The sequence below is a fragment of the Rhododendron vialii genome, chromosome 3a (assembly GCF_030253575.1).
Source record: "Rhododendron vialii isolate Sample 1 chromosome 3a, ASM3025357v1".
In the NCBI taxonomy this organism is placed as follows: Eukaryota; Viridiplantae; Streptophyta; class Magnoliopsida; order Ericales; family Ericaceae; genus Rhododendron; species Rhododendron vialii.
This window is the reverse complement of record NC_080559.1, coordinates 5,172,029-5,200,013: the sequence shown is the minus strand read 5'-3', so window position 1 is coordinate 5,200,013 and position 27,985 is coordinate 5,172,029. Positions and strand designations below refer to the sequence as shown.

Sequence of the window (27,985 nt, the reverse complement as noted above, 5' to 3'; positions counted from 1 at the left end):
GCAGTCATGCAAAAGTACAGGGTTTAGGTATAATAAAACAAAAACATCCAGGGTTCAATTTGTTATAACGTCCAACAATCAGGGTAAATTTTCAATTACTCCAAACCCCCAAAGCCCCCCAAATTCTGGGCCTCATGAAACCAAACCGACTTTCGTGCCCATTTGGTTAACACCCGCATACAGTCCTACATACTCGTGCCCTTTCTCTCTCTCTCTCTCTACCGTCACTCGATTGGCGATTTGAAGCAAATCAGGTCAGTTTTCTCTCTCCTCTAATCATTCCCGTTCTTAATTCTTCTAATTATCGTAGTTATCATCAGAGATGTTTTTTTTTCCCGATATTAAATTTATAATTTCGGTCTCGTTTTTGATTGTTCGTTGTCATGAAATGATGGGAAGATGTTCTTCTGTGTGCAGGTCTTGGATGATTTGACATCCTGTCGGTTGATACATGAAAGAGAGATAAGATCGAAAAGTTAAAACGAGAGTTTTGGTCGGGTCTAGGGTTAGGGTTTTTGAAGGACTAGGGTTTTTGTATCTTGTCTGAAACATGGCGTCTTTGGATTCCGAGATTGCAAAGACTCAAGAGGAGAAGAAAGCGCTGGAGCAGCAGCTCGCGTCCCTCACTTCGGTCACTTACGACAAGGATCTCTATGGAGGTAACAACCGGTTCGAGGATTATGAGCTGTCGATACCAGTGAACGATGAGGAGGAGAATTTGGACGCGATGGATTCGGAGGTGGCGAGGAAACTGGCTTCGTACACGGCCCCCAAGTCGATACTGAAGGATATGCCGAGAGGGACAGGGGAGGATTTAGACGAAGCGGGGTTCAAGAGGCCTCAGAGGATTGTTGATAGGGAGGATGATTACAGGAGGAGGAGATTGAATAGGGTGATTTCACCGGATAGGCACGATGCTTTTGCTGCCGGGGATAAGACCCCTGATGTGTCTGTGAGGACTTATCAGGATGTGATGCAAGAGGAGTTGTTGAAGAGGGAGAAGGACGATACGTTGAGGGCAATTGCGAAGAAGAAGAAGGAGGAAGAGGAGAGGAAGGCGGCGGGAGGGGAGAAGGAGAGTAGCGGCAGTGCAGTGGCTGCTGCTGCTTCTCAGCCTAGCCAGAAGAGGAGGAACAGGTGGGACCAGTCTCAGGAGGATAACGCGGCGAAGAAAGCCAAGTCTGATTGGGATTTACCAGATTCAACTCCCGGGATTGGGAGGTGGGATGCAACCCCAACTCCTGGTAGGGTTGTTGGCGACGCAACTCCTTCCCTTTCGAGGAGGAACAGGTGGGACGAGACTCCCACTCCCGGTCGTTTGGCTGATTCTGACGCAACCCCGTCTGCTGGTGGGGTTACTCCCGGTGCTACTCCTGCTGGGATGACTTGGGATGCTACACCTAAGCTAGCCGGGCTTGCTACTCCCACTCCTAAACGGCAAAGGTCGAGGTGGGATGAGACTCCTGCAACAATGGGAAGTGCAACACCTATGGCTGGTGCTACTCCTGCTGCTGCATATACCCCTGGTGTAACTCCTGTTGGTGGGGTTGAACTTGCTACGCCTACCCCTGGAGCTATTAATTTGCGTGGTGCCATTACTCCCGAGCAATATAATTTGTTGAGGTGGGAGAAAGATATTGAGGAGAGGAATCGCCCGTTGACTGATGAAGAGCTTGATGCAATGTTTCCAATGGAGGGGTATAAGATTCTTGAACCCCCTCCTTCGTATGTTCCCATTAGAACACCTGCTAGGAAGCTCCTTGCTACGCCGACTCCGCTAGGGACTCCTCTTTATTCGATTCCTGAGGAAAACAGGGGTCAACAGTTTGATGTTCCAAAGGAATTGCCGGGTGGGTTGCCGTTCATGAAGCCAGAGGATTATCAGTACTTTGGGGCACTATTGAATGAAGAAGAGGAGGAGGAGTTGTCACCTGACGAACAGAAAGAACGGAAAATTATGAAACTTCTGCTCAAGGTCAAGAACGGGACTCCTCCGCAGAGGAAAACTGCTTTGCGACAGCTCACGGACAAGGCTCGAGATTTGGGTGCGGGGCCACTGTTTAATCGAATTTTGCCTTTGCTCATGCAACCCACATTGGAAGATCAGGAGAGACATCTTTTGGTTAAGGTTATTGATAGGGTGCTGTATAAGTTGGATGAGTTGGTTCGTCCATTTGTGCACAAAATTCTGGTGGTGATTGAACCCCTGTTGATTGATGAAGATTATTATGCCCGTGTAGAGGGCAGGGAGATCATTTCCAATCTCAGCAAGGCAGCTGGCCTTGCGACCATGATTGCAGCAATGCGTCCGGATATTGATAACATAGATGAGTACGTGAGGAACACCACTGCCAGAGCCTTCAGCGTCGTTGCGTCTGCACTGGGAATTCCTGCGCTGTTGCCGTTCTTGAAAGCTGTGTGTCAGAGTAAGAAATCTTGGCAAGCTCGTCACACCGGCATCAAGATTGTTCAGCAAATTGCTATTTTGATAGGCTGTGCGGTTCTTCCGCACTTGAGGTCTCTTGTGGAAATCATTGAACATGGTCTCAATGATGAAAATCAGAAGGTCAGAACTATTACAGCTCTGTCATTGGCTGCTCTTGCTGAGGCTGCTGCTCCCTATGGTATTGAAAGTTTTGACTCGGTTTTGAAGCCTCTGTGGAAGGGTATTAGATCCCACCGAGGGAAAGTCTTGGCTGCCTTCCTTAAGGCAATTGGTTTCATCATTCCTCTGATGGATGCAATATATGCCAGCTACTATACGAAGGAAGTGATGTTCATTTTAATCCGTGAGTTTCAATCGCCCGATGAAGAGATGAAGAAAATCGTGCTGAAGGTGGTGAAGCAGTGTGTGAGTACAGAAGGTGTGGAGGCTGATTATATCCGAAGTGATATACTTCCCGATTTTTTCAAAAACTTTTGGGTCAGAAGGATGGCTTTGGATCGCAGAAACTATCGACAGCTTGTGGAAACCACTGTGGAGATAGCAAACAAGGTTGGTGTCGCCGATATTGTTGGAAGAATAGTTGAGGACCTTAAAGATGAGAGTGAACCATACCGGCGAATGGTTATGGAAACCATTGAAAAAGTTGTTGCTAATTTGGGAGCATCTGACATTGATGCTCGATTGGAGGAGCTGCTGATTGATGGAATTCTTTACGCCTTCCAGGAGCAGACCAGTGATGATGCTAATGTGATGCTTAATGGGTTTGGTGCAGTTGTAAATGCTCTTGGGCAGAGAGTGAAGCCGTACCTTCCCCAAATATGTGGTACTATCAAGTGGCGTCTGAATAACAAGAGTGCAAAGGTAAGGCAGCAAGCAGCTGATCTCATCTCCAGGATTGCTGTGGTAATGAAGCAGTGCCAGGAAGAGCAACTAATGGGCCATCTTGGGGTTGTCTTGTATGAGTATTTGGGAGAGGAGTATCCAGAAGTTTTGGGGTCGATACTTGGAGCTCTCAAGGCAATTGTTAATGTCATTGGTATGACGAAAATGACTCCTCCAATAAAGGATTTGCTTCCTCGATTAACACCAATCTTGAAGAATCGTCACGAGAAAGTCCAGGAGAATTGTATCGACCTTGTTGGTCGAATTGCTGACCGTGGTGCTGAGTTTGTACCGGCAAGAGAGTGGATGAGGATCTGTTTTGAGCTCCTGGAGATGCTTAAAGCTCACAAAAAGGGTATCCGTAGAGCTACTGTTAATACTTTCGGGTACATTGCAAAAGCTATTGGACCACAAGATGTTCTGGCGACACTACTGAACAATCTCAAGGTGCAGGAACGTCAGAATCGTGTTTGTACCACTGTTGCAATTGCAATCGTGGCGGAAACATGTTCTCCATTTACAGTTTTGCCAGCCTTGATGAACGAATACCGCGTGCCAGAGCTTAATGTCCAGAATGGAGTCCTGAAATCGCTCTCATTTCTGTTCGAATACATTGGTGAAATGGGAAAGGATTACATTTATGCAGTGACTCCATTGCTAGAGGATGCTCTCATGGACAGGGATTTGGTTCATAGGCAGACTGCTGCTTCTGCTGTGAAGCACATGGCTTTAGGAGTTGCTGGGTTGGGATGCGAGGATGCTTTAATCCACTTGCTGAACTACGTCTGGCCAAATATTTTCGAGACATCCCCACACGTTATAAATGCTGTCATGGAAGCCATTGAAGGGATGAGAGTGGCGCTGGGAGCAGCTGTAGTGCTCAACTACTGCCTTCAGGGACTTTTCCATCCAGCAAGGAAGGTTCGGGAAGTGTACTGGAAGATCTATAACTCATTGTATATTGGCGCACAAGACGCACTTGTGGCTGCTTATCCTGTGCTGGAGGACGAGGAGAGTAACATATTCAGTAGGCCTGAGTTGACCATGTTCATCTGAGTTGCTGCTATCTGAATGTCGGTTAAGCTCCTTAGAATAGTATCTGCACGGGTCTTCGCCCAGTTCTTTTTCGCTTGCTATATTGCCCTATCTGTAGGCTTTAATCTACTTTGCTTTTCTATCACATTACTTGAGACATTAGCTGCTTATGCAGAACTCTGAAGTCTAAGCTGGCTTTGTAGATGATATTCCTACTTTAATATTGTGTTTCCGTTGTGATGATCTGGTGTTTTGCTTTTGCTTTCTTGAATATTTGCTTTCTTGAATATTTGCTTTCTTGAATTCTGTGTGGATTTCTCTTCCAGGCTAGGTTGGTGTCGAGAACAGATGAAGATCTTTTGGAGACTTTTCAGCGAGTGTGCTTCACTCGCTAGTATACTCTGATTCGGCAGGTAAAACAGTATGAATTATTGTTTCTAATTGTCTGTGATAAAGCACCCCTGGGCATAACGCCTATAATATGTGGACTCTAGATATGAACCATGTTTATACAGTGCTTGGTTATGAATTTATCCCTAGTTTTATTTTGTGTTTGCGGATTATTCTTCCTGTTGTCTGTGGTGAAGCACCCCTAGGGACATATCTTGATCTTTATGGTAAATGTAGACCATGTGGCACAGACTCACAGTGTTGGGTTTTTAATTTACTCCATTATTTTTTGGTGTTTATGGAAGCATGTTGATGTACTTCAGTGTGAGGACCTTGCTACTATTACAATGCATATAGCGCGATAATACTCGGTTTTACAGGGCAATGGGTGATGCATGGCAAAGCATTAGTTGTGGACATATATGGGGATGCTATTTAGCACCAAGATGGATGAGCGACACAACATTGATACGGTAATGACACATAAATCTCCAAAAATGGAGGACACGACACCTTGGGGTGCACGTTTAGGAAAATATGTGTAGTTTATCATATTATTGCAGAACAAAAAGACAAGCCTCTAATTACAATCAATGTACAATGATTACAACCAAAATGTCACACATCTGTTTTTCACATTTACCATTTCATAATTCGCTAAAATATTTCAATAAAAAACGTTTTATCACTCTTTTTTATGTGTCTATATTTAATCAACCATTATCTATTACATGAAAAGAAGACCACAGTGAGTGAACAAGTGATTGCTAAAGTTTCTTCTTTTCCGAATGTGGGTGCACCTTTTTTTTAATTGGGTTGGGTTGTTACAGTAGTTCTCTTTTTAAATGCTTCAGAAGGTGCACGAATGTATGTTAATATATGGGCAAAAAGCATAAAGGTTTTGTTTCACTCTTTAGATACACTTGGTCAAGATGTCAACTTTCGACTGAAATCATATATTCTAGCCGAATGGTTGTACTGCTGACCATTTCTTCGACTTTTTTCTTGACTTTTTGAAAAGATAAAAAAAAAAAAAAATGTTCAATATAATTGCATCTTTAGTGTATAATACCCTTCCAACTAATGATGAACTCACCAAGTAGATGAAAGGAGTTACTCCTTTCATGCTTGACAGTATCCACTTATGGCAGGAAGACGTTTTGCTGTCGTCATCTCCAAATTGATTGGTTCAAACTTAGTTTCAAACTTAGTAGTCAATACGGTTTATCTTTAGTGCAAGAAACCAGAAGTTCGTATATAGCATGGTTTAACCATCGATTGTGCTTTGTTTTAATAGTTTGTCCATCTTGGTGGGTTTGTACATATCATGATCTAGTGGTATTCCTTGCATCTTAGATTGAATGCTTAGTTTGTTATTCTGGTAGTTGAAGTTTTCGTTGCGTGGTTCAACTGGAAAATTGTCCCTTTCTGAACTTTGATGCTTGCTCGACAAATTTGTGGACTTTGTGGTACTACTGTCTTCCTGATCTGCATAGTGGGAGATATTGCGTGCATGTACTCTCCAACTAGTGTACAAGATAGGTGGTAAATTTATGGTATGGGTTGAACTTATTACTCGAAGGACACAAGTTCTTGAATTGATCATAGGAGACAGAGATTACCCAGCTGTATAAATATTACTCACCATTCATTATTTTTGCCTGCAAATATCTTATTCGTGTGATAGGTTTGGAAATTCTATCCGATCTCTCATGCAATTTTACGTCCTCCTTTACAGGGTTTGATAAGTACCAGCTCCTAGTTTGGGAAGTGTTGGTAATTCCTTGTTCACAAAACACGGGTAAATTGAGCTGCTGTTCCCCGTTGAGGCGAATCAGTTCGGGTAGCTGTCCCTTACCGGAATATTCTTACTTTCACTCCTTTCTGTGCTCAACACAAAACAATATTGTGATCTGGCCTCTGAATATATGGAAAAAACGTACCTATTATGAACTCTGAAGTTCATTGTGAGCCCCATCGTACGGTTAAACTTCAGATTAGAAATCGTGAGAAAAACCCACGATGAAATTCCAACCTAAGATGGAGTTCCAACGATGGTGAACGAATGTTTGTTGCGATTTTGAAAAAGGGAAATCCATTCTAGGGTGGTCATAGAGTGATTCTGCAGACGGTGGCAGCTGAATGATTTTGCGGACATGTTAGCAACTTAACATTATGGTCGTATTTTTGGGTGTATGTTATCCAAAGTCGTTCATAAGTTTGTCAAGTCTTGGGAAAGCTGCCATTTTTGCGATGCGTGGTCATATGTATATGTTGCTTTAGGTATATACTATGTTGTTTTTTTTGCTCGGCGTATATACTATGTTGTTGGGAAAATCGATTATATCATGGTTTTGCACCAGGTTAGGTTATGAGAATTAGTGAAAGAGGCATAAGAATTTAGAACTACCTGAATTCACGTTGGGGTTGTGGAATTTTTTATTGAGGAAGTAAAAAATATATAGTTATTGTTTTTCATTAAACGAGAGAGCGTGATTTTTTTTTTTCAAAACCTAGAGGATAAATGTGTTGTAGCATTAAAATCAATAATGATCTGTCATTTTTTCAGTGTTATATGACTTATTTTCATTTTTTTAAAACATTAGACGAAGGGATTCTTCTTAACAAGAGACAAGAAAAGGGAAAACGACCCACAAAAAGCTACAGCCACTCTTTCTCAAAGTCCCATGCTCAAAAGTGTATTTCGTTAGATAAAATGAAGTATGGGATTCAAAATATTAACTCTTTAAAGTTTGGAAGTATGCTTGCCTTGCTACGGCCTCGTAATACTAAAGGTAAATTAAGGTCCGTTCTGCTAAGGTTTTTATTTTTTAAGTACTTATTTTCTTCTTTATGAGATATGTCATTATCTCATAATATATCACCTTTAATTTAAAAAATAAATACTTATTTTTCTTAGCAAACAGGGCCTCATTGTCATGAAAACTCAAAAATCTATGCCCTAAAATAAAATCTAGGGTTATAATCTCCATCTTTGCCGACTAACAAAATTAAATTTGGCTCGGTTAAACCTTGTGCGAGATCGGGTCATTTGCCAAACAAGTTAACCTTGAAACCTATTTTTGAAGTTTCTTAAATTTCCAAATTAAGCTTGAGCAATCCTAGCTAACCCCAATTGGTTAAGAAGTCCTTAACCCTTGAACACATTACCAATATCTAGTATCTACCCACATACTTCAATCAAGCGTACAGCTAATATTTTCAGTCATTGATTTATGAAAACAAGGATTAGAATTTTTTTTAATAACTAGATGTTCGGGTCAACTTGTGCGCACCTCGACTAATTCCGGGGCCCTAAAAATAACAACTGGACATAAGCCCCAGTAGAGCCGGCCTTGAGCAAAAGCTTCCGTTGCGGCTGTTTTAGGCCTCCATTTTTTTTTTAATTTCAGGAACCCATCCTACTTTTTACCCCTTATAATAGTCCAACAAAAAGGCTTCATTTTTAATTTTCGCTTTAAGCTCCCGAAAAATCAGGACCGGCTTTGACCCCTAGTGACTCTAAGATTGAAATGTTTGGGCTCAGTGGGAATGAAACTTATGACCTAAAACAATGATTAGATTGCCCGTGAAGCAGAAAATAGACATTGGTTTAGTGGTGGCTTCTCTCCCCTAACTAGAAAAGCGGTTACAGAATTCAGTTGGGACATTGATGGGTTCTATCCAAAAATAAAGAAGCAAACAGAACGAAGGAGGTCTACTATCATAGGATTGCGAGAAAGATATTTCAACCATAGACCCAGATGTGTTAAAAATTATAGGATTCGGATCCTCTTCGGTCCAAACCTTTGGATTTGACAAGACGGTTGGTATAATCAATGGTTCGGACTCTTCGATGGAAGAGTTTTTAAGCAAATCTCAATTATTCATTGCATCAAATAGAACAGTCGCGATATGGTCCGTCTCGATTGGAAAGGATCCGGATTCAAAATTATTACTAGTTATATATGTGAGGTCCAATTTATACTGAATCTATTTTTTACAGATGAAATTTAAAACTCAAACATTCAAAATCATGGTAGATTATTTGTACCATTTACCATGAAATTTGCTTGTTCAAGTCACGACTTGTTCAAGCAATGCACATGATGGTAAAATACACCTTGAATACATGAATCATACTATTCAACCTAAGTCATATAAAGCGCGGGTGTGTACAGGAGCACGAGCGTGAAAGCATCTCTCGAAAACTTTCAAAACAATTAAAATTCATCGTGATTGCAAGAATTGAGAACGCGAACGAATGCCGTTTTGAAAGATTACGTGACTAAGCTCCACGCACACCATATCCGGACATGTGCATCCGTAACGGGGTTTTCCTCCCTTATTTTGAGGGGCAAGTGCATGGTGGGGGCTATTTTAGTTGGAAGTTGGTTTATAAATAAGAAAGATAGGGGAACGGGAGAGAAGGCTCCTTTCATCAACTTCTCCGTCGTCACGCCGGTTCATCCTCTCTCTCTCTCTCTCCGTCTTCCTGAATGCCTCACCCGTGTTCAGGGTCTCTCTCTCTCTCTCTCTACATATATACGTATATTTTTATGTATGCGTATCCGAATGCATTATTAGATTGTATGTATGACAACCACCCGGGGTGGTAGCCAAGATGGTTATGGGTTGCTTCCATTGGGTTTGGCTTTCATGTGGTCTCAAGGGTTCGAGGCGTGCCGATGCTCCCTCGCTCCCATTTGAATCCCATGATTCGCCTATCGCCTTCTTCGATCCAGGGTGGGACGGTGCCCACCTATGGTTTCGGGTCTCCTTCGGGCCCTGCCACGGGTCGCCTGGTTGCCCCCTCCCCCAAATGGTTGTATGTATATATGTCATACACAACATTGCACAATACATATTCTAAATTCAGATTTTTATTTGGAATTATGCAGTAACATTGTGGCTGGGATCTCAAAGCGGAGGAGCGAGGAACTAATTAAATTAAGGTTAGTGAAAATTAATTGCAGATATCATAATTACGATTATATACGAAACGAATTGTTTTAGAAACTTTTTATTTTTCTCTTCAGTTTGTGCAGAGGGCATGATCGATTGAAAAATGGGTAGAGGAGAAATTGTATTTATCAGGTGATCGGCGAATTAAAAAAGAAAAAAAAAATTATGGATCCAGTGGTTGCTGACAGATGCAACCTTGTTCGTGATCAGAGTAAGCAAATTTTGCCTTTCCGATAATTGAATTTTGTTTTGGGTAAATGATTATTGAATATTTATGCTTGATTATTTTTATGATTTTGTTCTGTTTACTTTTCTATTCATTTAGACAATTATTATTCCAAACTTGTGATGTTCCCTTGATGAAAATGCTACAACAAATTCCTACTTTGGTACGTTCGTTCTTGAATCGCCAAGAACTGATAATATTTCGCGTAAAAACTCGTAACATAAATATTGGATTGATAACATCAAAATGTTATAATCTCTTTTCTTGATCGTCTGGATTCCCTTTTCTCGCAAACTTCCTGTTAAAGCATCCACCAATTGGCAAAGAGTGGAGAGGCCGCCCAGGCTTATATACTAGTATTGGAGGAGATAATTAACCAATGTGGGACAAATCCCAACACTCCCCCGCACGTGCGACCCCTGACTCGCACGTGGAGAGGTAAACAAAGGATCCGGAACACACGGACCACAATGAAAGAAAGTGCAACTATGGCACAGACAAAGGGGAAAAGCCTCCGAAATTCTAGCTTTGATACCATGTTAAAGCATCCAACTCCAAACCAATTGGCAAAGAGTGGAGAGGCTGTCCAAGCTCATATACTAGTTTTGGAGGAGATATTTAACCGATGTGGGACAAATCCCAATACTCCCCCGCACGTGCGACCCCTGACTCGCACGTGGCGAGGTCAACAAAGGATTCGGAACACACGAATCACAATGAAATAAAGTGCAACTATGGCACAAATAAAGGGGAAAAGCCTCCGAAACTCTAGCTCTGATACCATGTTAAAGCATCCAACTCCAAGCCAATTGGCAAAGAGTGGAGAGGCCGCCCAGGCTTATATACTAGTATTGGAGGAGATAATTAACCAATGTGGGACAAATCCCAACATGTTATGTATAAGTCATTCTTCTCTCTTGAGTTACATTGGGGCCATGTATTGACAAAATGAACATCGCAGTATTCCAATATGGTCACTCAATTTTGAACAGGATTGGTTATCGGGGTGCTTTGAGTTGGGTACCGAGTTGTCAAAAAAGCATAGAATAAAACGAAACGAATGAAATGAGATCAAATAAAAGGATCAATGAGTCGATGACGTTGTTTTAAGTTGATATTTGAACGTTTGATCAAGTGCTTTAGTTGCATATTCTTGTAAATTTGCAGATCACAAGTGATGGTTTCGCAAGCCATAATATTAATTACGTTAAGAAGCTGATCTTCCTTTCTGCTGGAATGCTGCCCCACTAATTTTGAATTGCATGAATGCTTGGGCTTAGATCTTCTTCTTCTTCTTCTTCACCGAGATGGCTGTAGCTGTCGATCAACAACATCATGGATTCAGTAAGTCGTTTGGCCTACCACCACCACCACCACGGAGAAGCAAACACCAATCCCAATCCCATTCTCATCTCGAGTATTACAACGACATCGTCATGCCCGAATTTGCCACCAAAACTAATTTTGCTCACACCTACTCCTTTAAGGAAGCCTACTTTGAGCAAGTTTCCCACCTTGGCACTCATCGAAGCTTCTCCACCCCATGCCTACCCCTCCTTACGACCGCCACCACCAGTACATTGGATTGGGAAGAGGGAGAAGAAGAGTTTGATGATGCTGTTGCTGCTAATATTCCAAAGATCAAGATCATTGGTGGCCAGAATGACCTGAGAGCACGTGCTCTTGTAGTCGAGATTGCCATGGCTATGGCCTTCGGAGGAGTTGTAGATCCAGTGCCCATATCAAGCAGTGGGGGGCCAGGCGGTGCTTACTTCTTACATGATAAAAAAAAATCTACTAACTATGATTGTACCTCCAACCCCGTTATTGCGGTGGTAAAGCCCATTGATGAAAAGCCTCTAGTCTTAAATAGACTTGAAGGAGGATTTGTTGCAGGCCAACGAATGATGGGCCAGATGGGCATAAGAAGCTCGATTCGGGTGGATGAAACTGGTGTCCGTGAATTGGCTGCTTACCTCCTTGATCACAGTGGTTTTGCCGGGGTTCCTCCAACAGCACTAGTCAAAATTTCCCAAGTTGCATTTCATCATCATCATCATGTCAATTTAATTAAGGATGCACACAGTATTGCAGATGCAAAAGCTCCAACACCACCACCAGTACGGCCACCTTTTTATAAGATAGCTTCAGTTCAACGATTCATAGAGCACGTTTCTGATGCAGGAGACTTGGGTCCTTCTGCCTTCTCTGTCTCTTCTATCCATCGTATTGGGATACTCGATGTTAGACTCCTGAATCTTGATAGGCATGCAGGAAACATGCTTGTAATTGAACAAGGACGAGGAAATGATAAGAGTTCTGTGGGAGGAGGAGCTCATGAGCTCATGCCTATAGACCATGGACTTTGCTTGCCGGAGTGGCTGGATGATCCGTATTTTGAGTGGTTGCATTGGCCTCAAGCCTTGGTTCCCTTCTCTGACTCTGAAGTCGAGTACATACGCAATCTTGATCCATTCAAAGATGCTCAACTTCTCAGGAATGAGTTTCCTAATTCTATGAGGGAGTCCTCCATTCGGGTTTTTGTGTTGTGCACCATTTTTTTGAAGCAAGCTGTTGTTGCTGGGCTCTGTCTTGCCAACATAGGCGAAATGATGACTCGGGAGTTTCGTGGAGGATCGGAAGAACATTTGAGCATTCTAGAGAATATTTGCTTCAATGCAAAGAAGGCTATGGTCATGCGCACTAGTATATTGTCATTAAATGACGACAGAAATTGCATTGCTCACCATCAATGTGAGGAAGAAACGGGAATATTTCAGCTTGACAACAATCACATTGAATGTAACAAAATGCGTGGGGGTCACATTTGTTTTGGGGAAATCTGTGAAGAAGAATGGGAATTGTTCCTTGAGAATTTTGAGAAGCTTTTGCCAGAGTTCTTTGAGAGCCGGAAGAATACGGGCTCGATGAATCAGCAGTAGTAGAGACCAGAGTTTGGCAACCACTGCCTCTTATTGCTTTGAGTAGTTCCGAACTGTTAGAGTTAACAAAATGCAATGACGAATCGGGGGAAAAAAAATGCCAATGGGACATGGAAGGCAACGAAAGACATAGAGCATTGTATATAGTAGGGCCACTTGACCGGAAAAGCGATTGGCAGGCTGCCATCCTTTCCGTCTCACTTCCAGTTTCAGCTACAGGTTCCCCACTTTCATTCTCTCTTTATCATGTCTTGTACATTATTTCTTTCCTGGCCTAAAATATGTTATAAAATTTTCAATTATCGTGGCATTTCCTCTGTGTGTGTGTGTGTGTGTGTGTTCAACAATGGATGCCGTTGGTATACATTGCTGGACCAGTAGTCCTGAGCCATTGTTTTGGAAAAAGTTAAGGTCTCGTTGTTTGTGTGAACTTTGAGCATTGTTCAGTGATCATGGTTAACATCCTATTGTATGACAGAAAAATAAAGTTACGGATAACCAGAAATATTGGCCTTAAAATACAAAGCAAGAAGCGAGGATGCAACAATGAATGAGCCATTGCGGGCTTAAGTAGCCATCGTGGAATTTCGCATTCACAAGTTCAACCAAGTAACTCAGGTGACACTTTATTTAGAAATACATGCTTGTTTCTTGATAAGTTACACGATTATTGTAGCAAGATGGAGTGGGCGTCTTAAACAGATAACAACCCACTACGTTATTCGAGTCATAATAGGAGTTGGATTTAAAATTTTTCTAACTTCAATAACAACGATGGAAAAGAAAAGCCCCTACTTATAAGACTGCTACAGCTTCTGTTTTAGAACTTCCATTTAGCAAAGAGATCTTTTCCAGTCCAGCAGTAACTTGCTGCTTTGTTGGAGCTGCTGTTGCTACACCTTTTTCTCTTCCTGCTTGAACTTCGATTTCTCCCAACGTGGGAGGATATGATCTACCACTCCCGCGAATAAGATCTTTAATGGTTGATTTAAGCTCTTTATCCTTCATCAAGGACTCCAATGTCACATGTACGCCTGAAAGCAGTAATACAATTAGAACCAGTATCCCTTTTTTATTCTAGAAACTGAAAATTTTAAAAATTGATCTTGTGGTTGCGCTTCAGGATCTTAGATGTTGCACAAAATGCATACTGCCTGTTTGATTCACAGGTTAGAAAATCGGATGGAATACAACTACTGTGGGTGCCACATTTTGGTATATGAATGCAGTAACTAGGGATATGTCATTGGTAATTTCCTCGCTGATTGATTTTTCAGCGGGATTACTCTTTCTGTAGGTCTAGTCAAGCCTGCACAACTAGTAGTTAAGCCTGCACAACTAATCTCCCCAATCAAACAGGGCCTACCAATGAATGAGCTCATAGATTGCCTTAGTTGTATAGGATTTGACAGTACCAGTAACAGAAGAAACTAAAATACTGAAGACTGAAGTTAGCGGCAGCCAAAGAGCATGTGGATTTCCTACAAATTCAACCATAATCTATTTGGAATGGCATATGAAAGCAAAATTGAAATTCATGTTCCGAGTCAATGTGGTTCAAAGAGGGAGGGAGAGCTAGAGAGGGAGGAGGTCCTTCTTGAAGTCTGTGGGTTAATCATCTCCCATTGGGTTTGCATTTATTGTGTACCATACGAAGGAAGAAGACTCCACTTATTTGTGGGGTTATTTTGGGAAGCTATCAGTGACAGTAGCAAATATTGCATGATTGCATACCAATAATCTTAAATGAACAAAAAAGGACAACTGTACTCACGGAATCTCCAGTAATGTTTCGGATTTGTAGGATCATTGATTGTCTCCTCTGCTGCAGGGCGTGTGGTGTATTCTTCTTTCACAGCTAACAAATCCTGGTTACCAAAATTATGTGTGGTTGATGCATGAATTTGGAATGATTGAAAGATTCATGTCAAACACATAGTCATGATACATAGGAATGACAAGAGCCAGAACAGAAACAACAAAGTCATGAGAATATATGGAATATCTACAGTAAGTAGGAACTGCACTTAAGTTTCTTTACTTTTCAACAGTACAGTCGAAATAATTATCAGCACTATAACAAGTAATACTTATTTTCTCTTAGGATGCTATCAATTATAATCTTTCTCTGCTGAAAAGCTTGAAAATGTCTGAGCCACTAGTTATTTTGTCGGAAGACCATCAACAAGTATATACTGCTTATTGCTTCAATTAGAGTACCTGGAGAGGAAAGATAGCCCACATGGATGGAGCTTCAACATGCTGACGTAGAATGAAATATGCAATTTCAGGAACACATTGACTAGGTGGCAGACTGTCAGAGCCCACCACAGTTTTATAAAATTGACATCTTCTCTCCTCATCTTCTTCCCACCAAGCGCGAAGGGTGGAGCAGTCATGGCACGATGGAGCACACACCTAGAATTATTCAGGCAGTCTACTAGCTTAAAGTCATCCTTTGAGCACAAAAAAATAACTTGCATATTGCATTCCAGATATTTACGATAGATTTAATGACCAAACTGCACCATTGAAAAGAACTATAATGTTCCGCTGACAAGAGAATGCATTAAAGCACAAGAAGTGGTTCAACTTTTGTGAAAAGCTCCTCAAAAACTCTAAGAAGAACAAGATAATCAGGTCAAGAACAAGATCAGAGTTGAAAAACGAGAGCCGTGATGAAGCATATGATTCACTTCAAGCTAATCAGGAAATGGAGTTGAAGGTAACAACTCCCAGCATGTGGAGAAGAACTCAAAACATAGGGTACGAAATAAGTTTGTAGATGTCTACCACTGGAAAAAGAGCAACATATGATACATGGACTAAGATAAATCTCTGTTAAGTACCCAGCATGCAACATTGGATAACTCAGTATGCAACATTGCAGCAATGATTCCTAACATAAGGGTGAGTTGCAGCAGAAGATAGGTGCTCTAACAAAAAGGCATAATGCTTCAAACGGACAGATCCCAATTTCTAATTTCATTTTCAGTTCTGGTCACTCAGAAAAGTACGTAAGAGTTAAGACCATGTTCATCTAATATCACAAAGGACCACGAAGTGAAAAAAGAAGAAAGAAACTAGAGTATAAAGCACTGTACCGTCATATAGGGGTATTGAGAAGGAATTCCAAAGTCCAAACCAGGTTCACTCGGCATACGTTGAATGCGTAGTCCTATTAATCCTAGTTCTTGCATAACCTGCATCCAAATTGTGTCACATTTCGCAACTTGTGTTGATCACATGCTTGAGAAGCAACATATAAGGTATAGTAAAAGATAGGAGTAGCTTATCAAATGAAGGGGGGGGGGGGGGGGGGGGGGGGAAGAAAACCAAATAGACTAGTGATTAGCATACAGGATGGACACAGGAAGGAATAAGGCCCAAATCTTCCCCACAAGCCAGCATATCTGATGAGTTCAAGAGGGCAGGCAGGGTCTTCAGAGCATTTTGACGCCAAAGACTTTCTTGCCGATGGAAATAGTAGTCATAGTACAATCTCTTCAGGACATTTTTGCTGTATTAGATGACAGAATGTAAGTTATTCTACGTTGGCAGCATAGCAATAGTAAAACATCCACTTCTAAACAAACCAAAGAAAACATAGGAGTTTTAGTGTAGAAAGGCATTTTGGTTCAACTTTAACAACTTTTTGTACTTCAAGATGAGATAGCATGTAAAGCAAGCAATTCGCTCAGCATTTTAATCATTAAGTACCTATGATCATCTAAATCCTTGAAACTTGATGTATCTTCAAGATTGAACCGAGGATAGAATTTGCCTGCATCCTCTGGATCTCTGATGAGAACTATATTCTGGTAAAAAAGTTAATAGAACAAAGTTAAAATTAATGGGTAACTTTCTACAACTCTACTTTACACTCTACTTGCCTGTAGAAGATCAAAAAGATTGCGCCTTATCTTGTCTTCATTTTCAAAAAAGAAAAAGCTCTCTGAACAGGACTTCAGCTTGGAAGCAATTTTTTTCTCTGTGTTGCAGTCCTCCTTGAACTATAACCATAGAAACAAATAAATAAACGAGCAACTATGTGTCACCCTTCCAAAAGTGGGGGAAAAAAATAACATTGTATGTCTACATATCTAACAAAAAAATGGAATAAACAAAGAAACCCTAGTTGTTAATTCTAATCCATTCAAGTCCAGTATCCGGGGATAGTAGAAAAACATAAATACAGAATATAAGACTGATATTTCTTGCAATACTATATTATTATTATTACCTCATAACGCTGCTGCTCATATTCATTCATGAAGTTAGAAGCTATAACAGTCCAATAAGCACCAAACTTCTCCTGCAGTGGGATAGCAGAAAAACATAAATACGTGCAAGTATATAACTAATTTGGCACACACAAAAAAAAAAAAAAAAAAAACTAGGAAGGAAACAAAAACATTTTCAGAACACAAAGACTCCAGTCCCTAAATAAATTAACCAACCTGCAAAAATCCGTGTCGAATATATGGCCTGCTCAGGCGGTTGAAGTCCCATATTCCCTCCCTTTCAAGCTCTTCCTACAGCAAGCTTATTGTTTTCTCACAGTTGAATATGACCTTAATTAACGGTTTTCAGTTGAATTGAAACTGTACCTGACTTAAAGGGATAGATGGTCGAAATTTCCCAACTAGACCTGTCATTGCATGCTCAGGAAGCTCCCATATCCTAAAGAAACCCAGTATGTGATCAATCCTGTAAGCAGTGAAGTACTTTGCCATCTGTATAAGACCCAAGAAACCAACTAACATATGGTATTAAGTTAAAATCAACATTTAAATAAGAATGGATGTAAAGAAACTAAAAAAAAACATATACGTATAACAAATCAACCTGTGTTAAACGAGCACGCCACCAAGCATAATTGTCTTTTGACATTTCCTCCCAATTATAAGTGGGGAATCCCCAATTTTGTCCATTTTTATCAAAATAATCTGGAGGTGCACCAGTAGATGTGTTCATCCGAAATAAATTCGGATCTACCCAGGTATCCACACTATTTCTGTCAACTCCAATAGGGAGATCTCCTTTCAGCACCACTCCCTTCTTTCTTGCATACTCTGCGGCTTCTGCCAACTGTCATTCAACCAAAAAAATAACATGAAATATATTTCCAACTAGGGGAGCTTATAAATTACAAAACATAAAAGTTAGGAATGATATGACTTACTTGTAAATGCAAGTGGAACTGGATATAATAATGAAAGCAAATTATGTCATACTGGACACTGTCCTTTGAAACAAGTTTCTCAAGCTGAAAAAACAGTATAGTAGTAGTGTTAAACTGAAGGCAGAGAAGTGATTACTAAGCTCCAAAATGTTGCTTACTTTACATATGTTTGGTAAGTAAGCGGTTTAGTTTTGTTACCAATTACCAACTTAGCAGACATCAAGCTTAAGAATCAACCCCCAAAGACAGACAGCTCAAGAAACGACCACAGGCCACAGCCATAGTTTATTCGAGCAAAAATAAACTCCCACAGCCGGGGAGGCTAAGCAAAGCAAACATATTCTCGCCGGAAGAAAATGGCAAACACCAGCCATCAAAAACTAGATTCCTATGTATCCAAGACCCAAGGAGCTAATGCGTGCACTGGGAAGTTGCCATGATAGCAACTAGCAAGCTTATGTTAACATTTAAGCTTCAAACTTTCTCTGACTACGATGAAGCTCCCACTATAGGAAAGTGGTGCCACAGATGGCATGCGAGCAGGTCAAAAAATGGAACAGAAAGTAGGCAAAGATTGGTTCTGTCTGGTAACTCCACAAGGTCAAACCTCCATTGAGTCACCAACACAAAGATAAGTTCAACGGAACGGGTTCCCGAATGGTGATAGCCAAGAAGCAAAAGGCCACTCAAAGAATCACAAGGCTTGAAACAAAAAATGAAGGTAATGACACTTACCAAAACTAATATCAAAGCGAACAAGATAATACAATGAGCACAAAGGTAGGTTAGTACATGGGAGAAACCTCCTCAAAAGATTCTCAGGTAGAAAAAAGGAGGGAAGGTAATGTAAGGTCTCCAAGGCCATAGAATAATCTTGAACACAATCCTTCTTCACCGTGCTTGGTTAGCAACCTCATCCGTGGGAAGCTATAGAGAGAACTTCTCAACTCTAGCTATAGAACCCTCCTCGAGGTTGCTGAAAATCTCTATTTACTCTATGAACGCATCAACTCTCTATTTAGCAGTCATTCAATAAGAAATATACAAAGTTTGGTCAACCAAAACAACAACAGATTAAAAAATCTAAACGTAAAATTGTCCATAGGCGAATCAAAAGTATGAGTACCTTGTCTATTGAATAACAAGTAAAACGACCCCATTGGCTGTGATCTGATGTTTCAAAGAAATCCCGAAGAAAACAAAAGGCTGCATAAGGTTTCAGCCAACCCTGTCCAAGGACACATTGAGAGAGAGAGAGAGAGAGAGAGAGAGAGAGAGAGAGAGATAAAAATGCTGTTCAACTTCAAAGGAGAATGGAAAAGTTCACAACAATAGAATGAACTGCCAAACCAGTTATGCAAAAGTAATTTTATTTTAGTTAGAATGGAAGAGGGTACTATATGTATAACCTCATTCTCAGTAAAAAAATTGCTGAAGGAATCTGAGTTTAGTATCGTATCCTTCTCGAGAACAAAAATTTTCTTGGCAATTGAAAGCTTCGTGGCCATGGTTGCCTCATAATCTACATCCTGTACCACAGATCAAAACAGAAGTAAAATAAATGCGGGGAGCAGTAAAAAAATTTCAACAGAAAAGATGATCCAGACCCTTCTATAACTGTGAAAACAAGTCCGAAACGGTCAACCGTGTGCATACAATTCATTTGATCTAACAAATTAGTAGCCCATAATAAAACATGAAAGACAACGATTGTTACAGCCTGTTACATTGATCTTTTCAGCAGTGTCAAAATGAGATCTTGAGATTGGTGCAAAAAATTCACAAAACTGTGCACAGCAGTTCTTAATGTGTCCATTGGCTTTAACACACACATAGCTTAGCATGTGTGTAATAGTTACCAACACAAATACGTGCACAACCCTATGTTTTTCCCTCACCATATAAATTCTAATAGTAATATTTTGCAACCAATCTCTTTTCCTTTCCTTGTTTTCAAATGGTGTTGTGCAGTGGCGGAGCCAGGAATCCTGTTTAGAGGGGGCAACTTTTCACAACAAACTAAAAAAATTCACGTAAAATATAAAAAAGAAATATTGAGCACAAAAATTTAAATATTCTCTACTAGGCACAATAGCTTATAATATAATGTATTCAAAAGCTTCAAAATATAAGCACAAATGTCTAAATATTTGTTGCCAATTTTTCTTACAATTAACCCTGACGAGTTTTTAATCATGAGAAATTGTCAGAAAATGAGTTGGATGGAATCAAATATACCACAAAAAGTAGCAATTCAATATTTTCCTCGGTGAAACGAGCATTTAATTTTTGAAGGGGTCCATTGATTTAGTTGGAAACCCATGATAACACAATAAACCCAATACCCAAAAACTTCAATTCTTCCAATTTTTTTTGAATAGGTGTAAAAAAGAGAGTAGGTGATAAAATTCCAGGAGGGACACATGACTCCCCTGGACCCATGCTCCCTCCGCCCCAAGCGTTGTGTGGACACAGTCTAGTTTATATTGAGCCAGCTTATGTGCAAAATTGAATCAAGAGAGTATTAAGATCAAATCCCAGCTTAATATTTTACAGAATGTCCCACTTAAAGATACCAAAAAAAGGATGCACTAATATCAGAATACAGAATCCTGACAAGGTAATATAGCATTATTACCTCCTCAACCAATGTTAATCAGAATAGACCCGAGTCCAATTCTTTAAAGGGAAAATACGAAGTTTGAGTACTAGAGAAGCTAAATATGCCACATTGGGTAGGAAAGCCTCAATTCGACCTCTTAGTTATTTAGGCACATATTTATTATCTGCAATTATGCTCCGAGAGTAATGGAAGTCACCTAGAAATAAAGACGTTATTTTTTACAGGTAGCACAAGAGGTAAGTTCGAAATATCACCAAGCTGATTTCAACAACTTATGTACGGGGGAAATTGATTGTTGATGGTAAGGGCGATCAGTACATCTATAATGCCTAAAGCCCTTTAGCTAAAATGGTTGGATCTATATCTGATGACAAAAGCTTTAGAGAGGCATCTAAGAGAAACTCCAATGACTGGAGCCAAATGATCAAAGCCAAAGACGTTTCTAAACTGGGAAATTGCCATTTGGCTAAATTTCTGCAGAATTGCTCCAATGGTGCCAAACTCATTTTTTGCCCAACCATCTCTTGCAGCCAGTGGAGCACTCCCACATCATCACAGCCTTTGGATTAGTCATGCTCAATCACAGTCCTTTGATTAGTCATATATAATCACAGCTCTTGGATCACTCCTAAGTCCTAATCACAGCCATACCATTAATTACTCTAGGCTATGGGACCACTCTATTAAATTAATCTTGGCCACCTTCTGTGCATCTAATCTTAGTCGTTAGATCACTAGGAATAATCTGGAAGACATGGAAACCATGCAATATCACCTTCTCCCAAACAAAGAAAACAAATTGCAACGCAATCATATGCTAAAATGGTCCGAGTTTGGTGGGAGAGAAACACCTACGAATCTTCAAGAGCTTGAGTGCTCAACGTCGTCGTCTTTGGAATTCCGGTGAGAAGAATGGCAAATCCACGATTCTAATTTCTATCTCTTTCTTCATTGTTTTTCTAGGAATTTTGAATAAAATTTTGAATTCTCTACTGCTCTAGAACCTCATAGTTTCTATTCCAGGTTTTGTCCGGGATTACAAATTCTGCGTTTTTTTATTTTTGGGATAGTCTCAGATGCATGTTTTTTGAAGTCTCACTTAATGTTTTTGATTTGGAAGTTGAAAATGAAAGAAGCAAAATGTGAAGCGGCAAGAAATGGCTCCAGCCATATTTAGCTTAGAAAATGGCAGAGCCATTATTTTGCTAAACAAAATGGCCTGCCTTGGAATGCACAAAATGAAACATCTTGCCAAATATTGGGATTTTCTGAAGAGATGCACTGCCGTTAGAGACGGTCTTATGCAAGCATAGTATAAGTAGGCAAGGAAAAAGCTGCAGATGATCAAAGATTTTTCGGCTTTATGATAATGAAGCGTCGAAGCAATATTGTGATAGTGGCGACTCATACTAGAAATTTCTCAGGTCAACTGATGCTGCTTATAAAGCTGCCTGCCTCAGATAAGTTACAGTAAATTACCGAGTGTCTTTCAACAATTATAATGTATAATCAACAAAACAAATCGATGAAGCTACAAATACCTTCCCATCCAGCAGTTCTTTCGCTCTTTGAATTTCTTCCTGCGAAAAGCATCAGAGACAAGGAAATACCAAAATAAATATGGCAGACAAAAACAAAACAAATAATCAAGTGATTAGGGACATATCAAGATAGATCGTTATCCTTATTAGATGACATGGAGATATGTTCGGTAGAGTCTAGTGCTACACTAGACCACCCGGATCAGTATGGAATCATCTGAATCATTCCCCATGGTGGATATACAATATACAGTTATCAGGCACCCAGAATTGACATTTCAACAGGTAGGCAACGCTACTGTTATCTATGATTGCGCAAACAATGGCAGAGAAGGGTATGCAGATAACCTTTATCTCCTCTGGAATTCTTTCTGAAAGCGCCTGTACTCTCAAATACAATGGGTGCAATGCAAACACAGAGAGAGAACTGCATGACCAAAATGAGAGAGGAAATACAATTACAACTTAATCGTTAGGATGGATAAGAAAAATTAATCTTCAGGTGCATTTAGTCACTAAACAATTAGAGCAGCAAAATGCCAACCCACTTGTTAACATCTTGGTTCACCACTTTCCTCATGGAATTTACTACAAAAGAGTCTGAACATGCAATAAATTGGCCACCAAATTCATGAAAAGATTTCGGTGGCGATTCTGTAATTTCTCAATCCACAACCATAGCCTTTAATCAAGGTAGTACATAAGTCACATGATCACAGTAATCATAATTCTCAGCCAGCATGCTTATGCAATGCATTTTAATGCAACGTGTCCACTGTCATCACTGTTTTCAGCTGACACATTTGACTGATAAATATCTCTCTGTCACCATTTCATGGACCTCACACTCATCAAAGATCAAACTCAGTGCGTCATGGCCTAACCGCCGCTTGTGGGCCTCAATACCTTGCCTCACCAGGTAGGCTCAACTCAAAACTTGCACCCTGAGCTTACATATCTTGCCTAGATTGGGTACGGAGCCTAGGGACCCCCGAAGATTGATGCTGCGGGCGAGGTTATGCGGCGCACGAGCAATCTATGACCTCACACTGGATCACTGGGGAGTTGTTAATTGTAGGCAAATAATGGGGGTATTGGTGAAGCTGAGGGCTCATCCTTCAAAGTGGTACTGTTGATGAAGATTGTTGGAAATTGGAAAAATTGGTCCATCGGAATGTGCAAAATGTATTGTTATTAGTGAAATCAGTATTTTTTGGCTTTGTTTGAACCTTTACCAGCGCCCACTTGGTGACCAGTTGTTAGCAGGGCTGTTCAAAACATAAAAAGCACCTGAATAGGACTTTCTTTTTTTCAAAAATGAAGTTGGCTTGGTAAGATTTCTTTATGATGCTTAACATGCTTTCCAATTATGGTTTGTAGGTTGTCTAATGTGATGGCAACTTGTACCTTACTTTTGACATGAGCTCCGGGCTTGCAGGTTGAATCCTTTAACGACAACATGCTTTTAGAAAATCATTTAAAAAGTAGTCTACAATAGTTCTGCATAATGCACTTCCAAAATTGTCAAAATTTTATTGTAAAAACTATGATGGCAAATTAGTTCTACTTCTGACCATTGTCACTGCAGCATTCCCATATCATACTTTGTACCTGGATGCGTGCCTCAAAGATCAGTACAAGACAAAAAAGCTCATGCATCTGTGGGCCAACAACTTTCTAGTGTACGTACTTCTTGCAGGACTAGGATTATGATATGAGTCCAATTTTGTTCACCTTCTACCTTAACCCTCATTGGTTCAAAATGTCGGGAGCCCAATGGGATCATATACTTTTTGATATAACTGAAACTCATTAAATGTAGGTGTCCAAAATAATTCTCTTATGGTATGGACCTAGTTGATGAATGTAAGATCAGTGAATGTACTTAGGCAAGTACCCTCAATAAATGTTTTCCACTCTATAGTAAGAGAGATGAGAATGTGAAACAGCAACAAACTTCAACGTTGTGTAGAATATACAAGTATGATAACATGATCTAATACCTGTATGGATATGAGTCCCACCACATCCCATGAACTGATGTATCATTGATTGGTAAAAGCTGAACCAAATGAAATCCCGATTCAACAGCCCAGTCTACAAGTATCTTTAGGTCAAGGAACTCTCCAACTCCAAGATCGGCTTCCGATCTAATGGAGAACATAGGGACTGCTACACCAGCGCCGCGCCATGGCATTTCCTAACAAACAAATAAACAAAGCCATTTAGTTAGTTGTTTATAAAGCGAAGCAACTGATTTTTTTATAAGCTGCTTTACCCGCATCATTCCATCTGAAAGTATAATGGATCTTGGTTGAGGTTCTGACAATTCAACGAGCTCCCGATTTGGACCAGTTTCAGGACAAAAGTTTCCTGCCTTGCCATATTTACTGTACTTGTACGTGAAACAGCTGTTAAGGGAGGGTCAAATAAAGATGACATTTTCTTTCCTGTCCTTTTCTGGGTACATGATAAGAACTAGCAAATAGTACATATTGAATCATTCAATAAGCCAAGGATATTTTATAGGAAAATCATCCTTTTGCACAACACAATCTGCTTGCCAAATAGAATCACCAGCATAATAGAGTTTGAGTCCATCCTGGACCTTCCACTGCCCCAATCTCGTAGAACTGCCAATCACATATATCTGCAGAAAGGTGTGAAGTCAAGAGTTCAACTTCATCAACCCTAGCTATTTCAATAACATCACAGCAAAACTCTGAAGGCACTGAAATATTTGCACAGAATTGTGTAATATTCAGCCAGGAAAGAAGACCTTACTGATGTTTCTTCCTCTATATTTGGGCAGCAAATTCTGAACTGAACTACGACTGAACCTGCTCACAGCATTAATTTGTAAGCAACATATCTGGCTAGATGATGTTTCTGAAAATAAATATCTAATGTCAACCTAAAGTCAAACTGAGAAGAATTACCATTTTCATCCAACTTAGTCTGAATTACCCCAAGGGGCCTCTGAATCTCAGTGCTCCAAGTCTTGCGAAAGATGACATTTCTGAAGGCACTTGTACAAGGGAGGCCATCGGAACTAGTCTGTGTCGGAAAAGGAAATTCTTTTTTCAGTTAAGGTCAAGCATTTAACTTAATGGAGAAATACAAGAACCTCTCAAAAAACAAAAACTACAGACAACTATGACTCCGTGTAATCATGGTCCACATTGTCAAGTGCATCTTTTGGTACCCAAATTCTTGCAAATTAGAATTTTGGATTTCGCCCTTAAGATGATTAATGTTAACGTAAAGATTACATAATAACAACTACACCACCACTGCCTTACGTAACCTTTAAGTGCCTTAGCAGTGCTACGACATTATTTTCTGTTTTGAGCGGCAAAATAAAAGCTGAAACTCAATATTTGTCGAAATCACCCAATCATTGAATCATAACAAACCTATCATACTTGTATTTCATTACGATGATAATTCCCAAACAAAAGTACCCATAACTAAACTAAATCTGGACCCAAAGTGTTAGTACTTCCATAATGATAGGAACAAAAGGAAACCTAGTAATGTTAGGGAAACTAAAAAAGTATAGCAAAAAATCTACTCCAAACTCACAATAGGTGTGGGCCCCATCTCAAGATTTTATGTTGGAACCACAACTATTTTGATTATGGAGTAAATTTTTTAGTATACTTTTTCTGTACTCGTAGCACCACCAGAACCTAGAAGGGATAATTAATGAAAAAAAGAAAAAGAAAATGAGGTTTGAGAATAAAGTAAAAGTAGGACCTGCCAAAGATCATGAAGTTCCACCACCTCTCCATCCCTAAGGCCATCAGGGAGCACTAGTTTCCTCTTCTTACCAGCCTCCCATCTCAGAACATTCCTATCATCATCCACCACATAATAACTGTACTCACATTTGAACCCGGCCGGGACGGCCGTACTTCCTCGCCAAATGAGCTCATCACCTTGATGTTGAGGGCTCAACGCAAGACCCCTCTTCACATTCCATGAACCCAACACAGATTCCGAACCACAAACCACCAGGCTCTGACCCCATTGAGTATTGTAAGGGATTCTGAAACTCAACCCCACTGATTTCGTACCCTTATTCCCAGAGATCAGACCCAAATTGACCATTGCTCCAATATATGAAAATCTAGCAATAACCAAAACCTAACTTGTGAGATTCAATGCAGCTGTCAAACGAATTCTATCAAAAAATTAATACTCCCTCCCTAAAAGATTGTTTGGTCTACAAAACGAGAACTTACAAAAATGTACTTTTTGTCAAGAAAAATTCAACCTCTTATTATAATTACAAAGAACTCATTGATTTCTAGAAACTAAGGGTAAAAAGTTTGAATCTTTCCTGACAAAAATACATTATTTTTAATTTCTTGTTTTGCGGACGGGACAATATGGCAATAGTACTGGCAAAAACCCAGAGACTAAAACGTACAGAGTCGATCATGTACAAATAAGAGAATGATATTTAGTAACTAAAAGTTCGAATCTTTCTCGACAAAAGTACATTATTTTTAAGTTATTGTTTCGCGGACAGGACAATCTTTCTGGGAGTAGCAAAAACCCAGAGATTAAAACGTAGAGTCGATCAGGTACTACTAAAAATATTGAAGTAAACACAAATCCAAGAAAAACCCAACTGTTAAATTGGATTAGAGAAGATAACCCAAATGAGATCCACGAAAATAACAAACCTGAAACAATCAGAAAGAACAATCTGAGATGTGCAGTAGTGGGTACCTTTGGTTGAAGTAAAAAAGGAACTTTGCTTCCAAACTTTAGACGAACATGGTGAGGTTTATTGATAGGAAGAGAGTGGAGAGCAAAAAAAGAGGGATCTGAAAATGGGTTTTATATACTCCATTGATTATGAAGAAACAAACAGACCCGCAGCTCTCAGAACAGAAGAAACAAAATGTGCATCGCATTCCCGGCGGTGAGATATTTTGGGGGGAGGAGATATTTTTGTAAAGAGAAAGAAGAGCGATGACGGCAAGAAATTGGAGTGCTTGTGTCACGAGAGTGGAGTGATCCTGTTAGGTAAAACTTGGAGACGCTCTCATTAACCGTTTTCCGCTTTACACGGTTTTTTTCTTTTTTTTTTTTGGGTAAGGTTTAGGCCCCGTTCCGGAAACCTTCTAAAAAAATAAGTATTTAGTTTGCCACTTCTCTTTAAAAAATAAGAAGGGTCATTCCACAAAACCCAAATAAAAAGTTCCTTTCACATTTTCAAACTCAAAAATCATGTAAATGAAAAAAAAAAATTCAATTTTTTTTACACCGTATTAAAAATCTCAATGAGATCTATCAAACAAGATCCATAGTGATAGGAAAATTATTTGCGTAAACACATGATTTTTTAGCTTGAAGTTGCCTTATACAAAAAATAAGACTGTTGCTATGATAATGGGCACCGGCGGCCGCGCCGGGCCATCTCCGGCCACCGGACGGCCGATCCGAGCCGTCCAAAAATTCAAAAAAAAAAAACCGAGGGGGCCGTCGCGAGAATCAACTGCATCCGAGGTGTGTAGGGTGCTTGATCCGAGCACCCATTTTCCGTGTATACGTGATGATCATATATACACGGAAAAGGGGTGCTCGGATCATGCACCCTACACACCTCGGATGCCGTTGATTCCCGCAATGGCCCCCTCGGTTTTTTTTTTTAGAATTTTTGGACGGCTCGGATCGGCCGTCCGGTGGCCGGAGATGACCCGGCGCGGCCGCTGATACGATTTCCCTCTCTGGCA

At 40.2% G+C, this 27,985-nt stretch overlaps 3 protein-coding genes across 7 annotated transcripts; 2 read left to right on the top strand and 1 right to left on the bottom strand.

Moving 5' to 3' along the window:
* The first annotated feature begins 106 nt into the window (after positions 1–106).
* LOC131320393 (uncharacterized) lies at positions 107–7,090 on the top strand. Of its 4 annotated transcripts, XR_009198213.1 has the most exons (5): positions 107–254; positions 418–4,401; positions 4,690–4,776; positions 5,134–5,226; positions 6,492–7,090. XR_009198213.1 is itself a non-coding variant. In XM_058351094.1 (2 exons), exon 2 carries the CDS (start codon positions 551–553, stop codon positions 4,382–4,384), a length of 3,834 nt encoding a protein of 1,277 aa, XP_058207077.1. In that variant the 5' UTR covers positions 107–254; positions 418–550; the 3' UTR covers positions 4,385–4,603. The 4 variants fall into 4 exon arrangements, 1 of the variants encoding a protein (XP_058207077.1); XR_009198214.1 differs by lacking the exon at positions 5,134–5,226; XR_009198212.1 differs by lacking the exon at positions 6,492–7,090 and having other exon boundaries at positions 5,134–5,788.
* Positions 7,091–9,124: 2,034 nt separating this feature from the next.
* On the top strand, positions 9,125–13,188 carry LOC131318781 (phosphatidylinositol 4-kinase gamma 1-like). The gene is made up of 4 exons (XM_058348749.1): positions 9,125–9,272; positions 9,655–9,708; positions 9,793–9,929; positions 11,112–13,188. The coding sequence occupies exon 4, from the start codon at positions 11,252–11,254 to the stop codon at positions 12,884–12,886; it is 1,635 nt and encodes a 544-aa protein (XP_058204732.1). The 5' UTR covers positions 9,125–9,272; positions 9,655–9,708; positions 9,793–9,929; positions 11,112–11,251; the 3' UTR covers positions 12,887–13,188.
* Positions 13,189–13,425: 237 nt separating this feature from the next.
* On the bottom strand, positions 13,426–27,259 carry LOC131318780 (4-alpha-glucanotransferase DPE2). Of its 2 annotated transcripts, none has more exons than XM_058348748.1 (23): positions 26,930–27,259; positions 25,995–26,367; positions 25,175–25,292; positions 25,020–25,075; positions 24,748–24,885; positions 24,514–24,627; positions 24,239–24,435; positions 22,584–22,662; positions 22,236–22,274; positions 19,481–19,600; positions 19,198–19,299; positions 18,072–18,155; positions 17,735–17,977; positions 17,497–17,622; positions 17,347–17,421; positions 17,130–17,201; positions 16,780–16,899; positions 16,607–16,704; positions 16,247–16,406; positions 15,991–16,089; positions 15,107–15,304; positions 14,661–14,754; positions 13,426–13,920 (listed from the first exon to the last, which is right to left on the bottom strand). In XM_058348748.1, the coding sequence occupies exons 2-23, from the start codon at positions 26,346–26,348 to the stop codon at positions 13,682–13,684; spliced, it is 2,925 nt and encodes a 974-aa protein (XP_058204731.1). In that variant the 5' UTR covers positions 26,349–26,367; positions 26,930–27,259; the 3' UTR covers positions 13,426–13,681. The 2 variants fall into 2 exon arrangements, with proteins under 2 accessions (XP_058204731.1, XP_058204730.1); XM_058348747.1 differs by having other exon boundaries at positions 26,976–27,239.
* Positions 27,260–27,985: the final 726 nt, after the last annotated feature.

Coding starts and splice junctions, on each gene's coding strand:
- LOC131318780 (XM_058348748.1), bottom strand. CDS start 26,348: ATGGTCAATTTGGGTCTGATCTCTGGGAATAAGGGTACGAAATCAGTG. Junction 22,663..24,238: donor TGGGACTCATATCCATACAG/GTATTAGATCAT, acceptor TTGGTCATGCAG/TTCTCTCTCTGTGTTTGCAT. Junction 16,407..16,606: donor AAGGATTTAGATGATCATAG/GTACTTAATGAT, acceptor CATCTAATACAG/CAAAAATGTCCTGAAGAGAT.
- LOC131318781 (XM_058348749.1), top strand. CDS start 11,252: ATGGCTGTAGCTGTCGATCAACAACATCATGGATTCAGTAAGTCGTTT.
- LOC131320393 (XM_058351094.1), top strand. CDS start 551: ATGGCGTCTTTGGATTCCGAGATTGCAAAGACTCAAGAGGAGAAGAAA.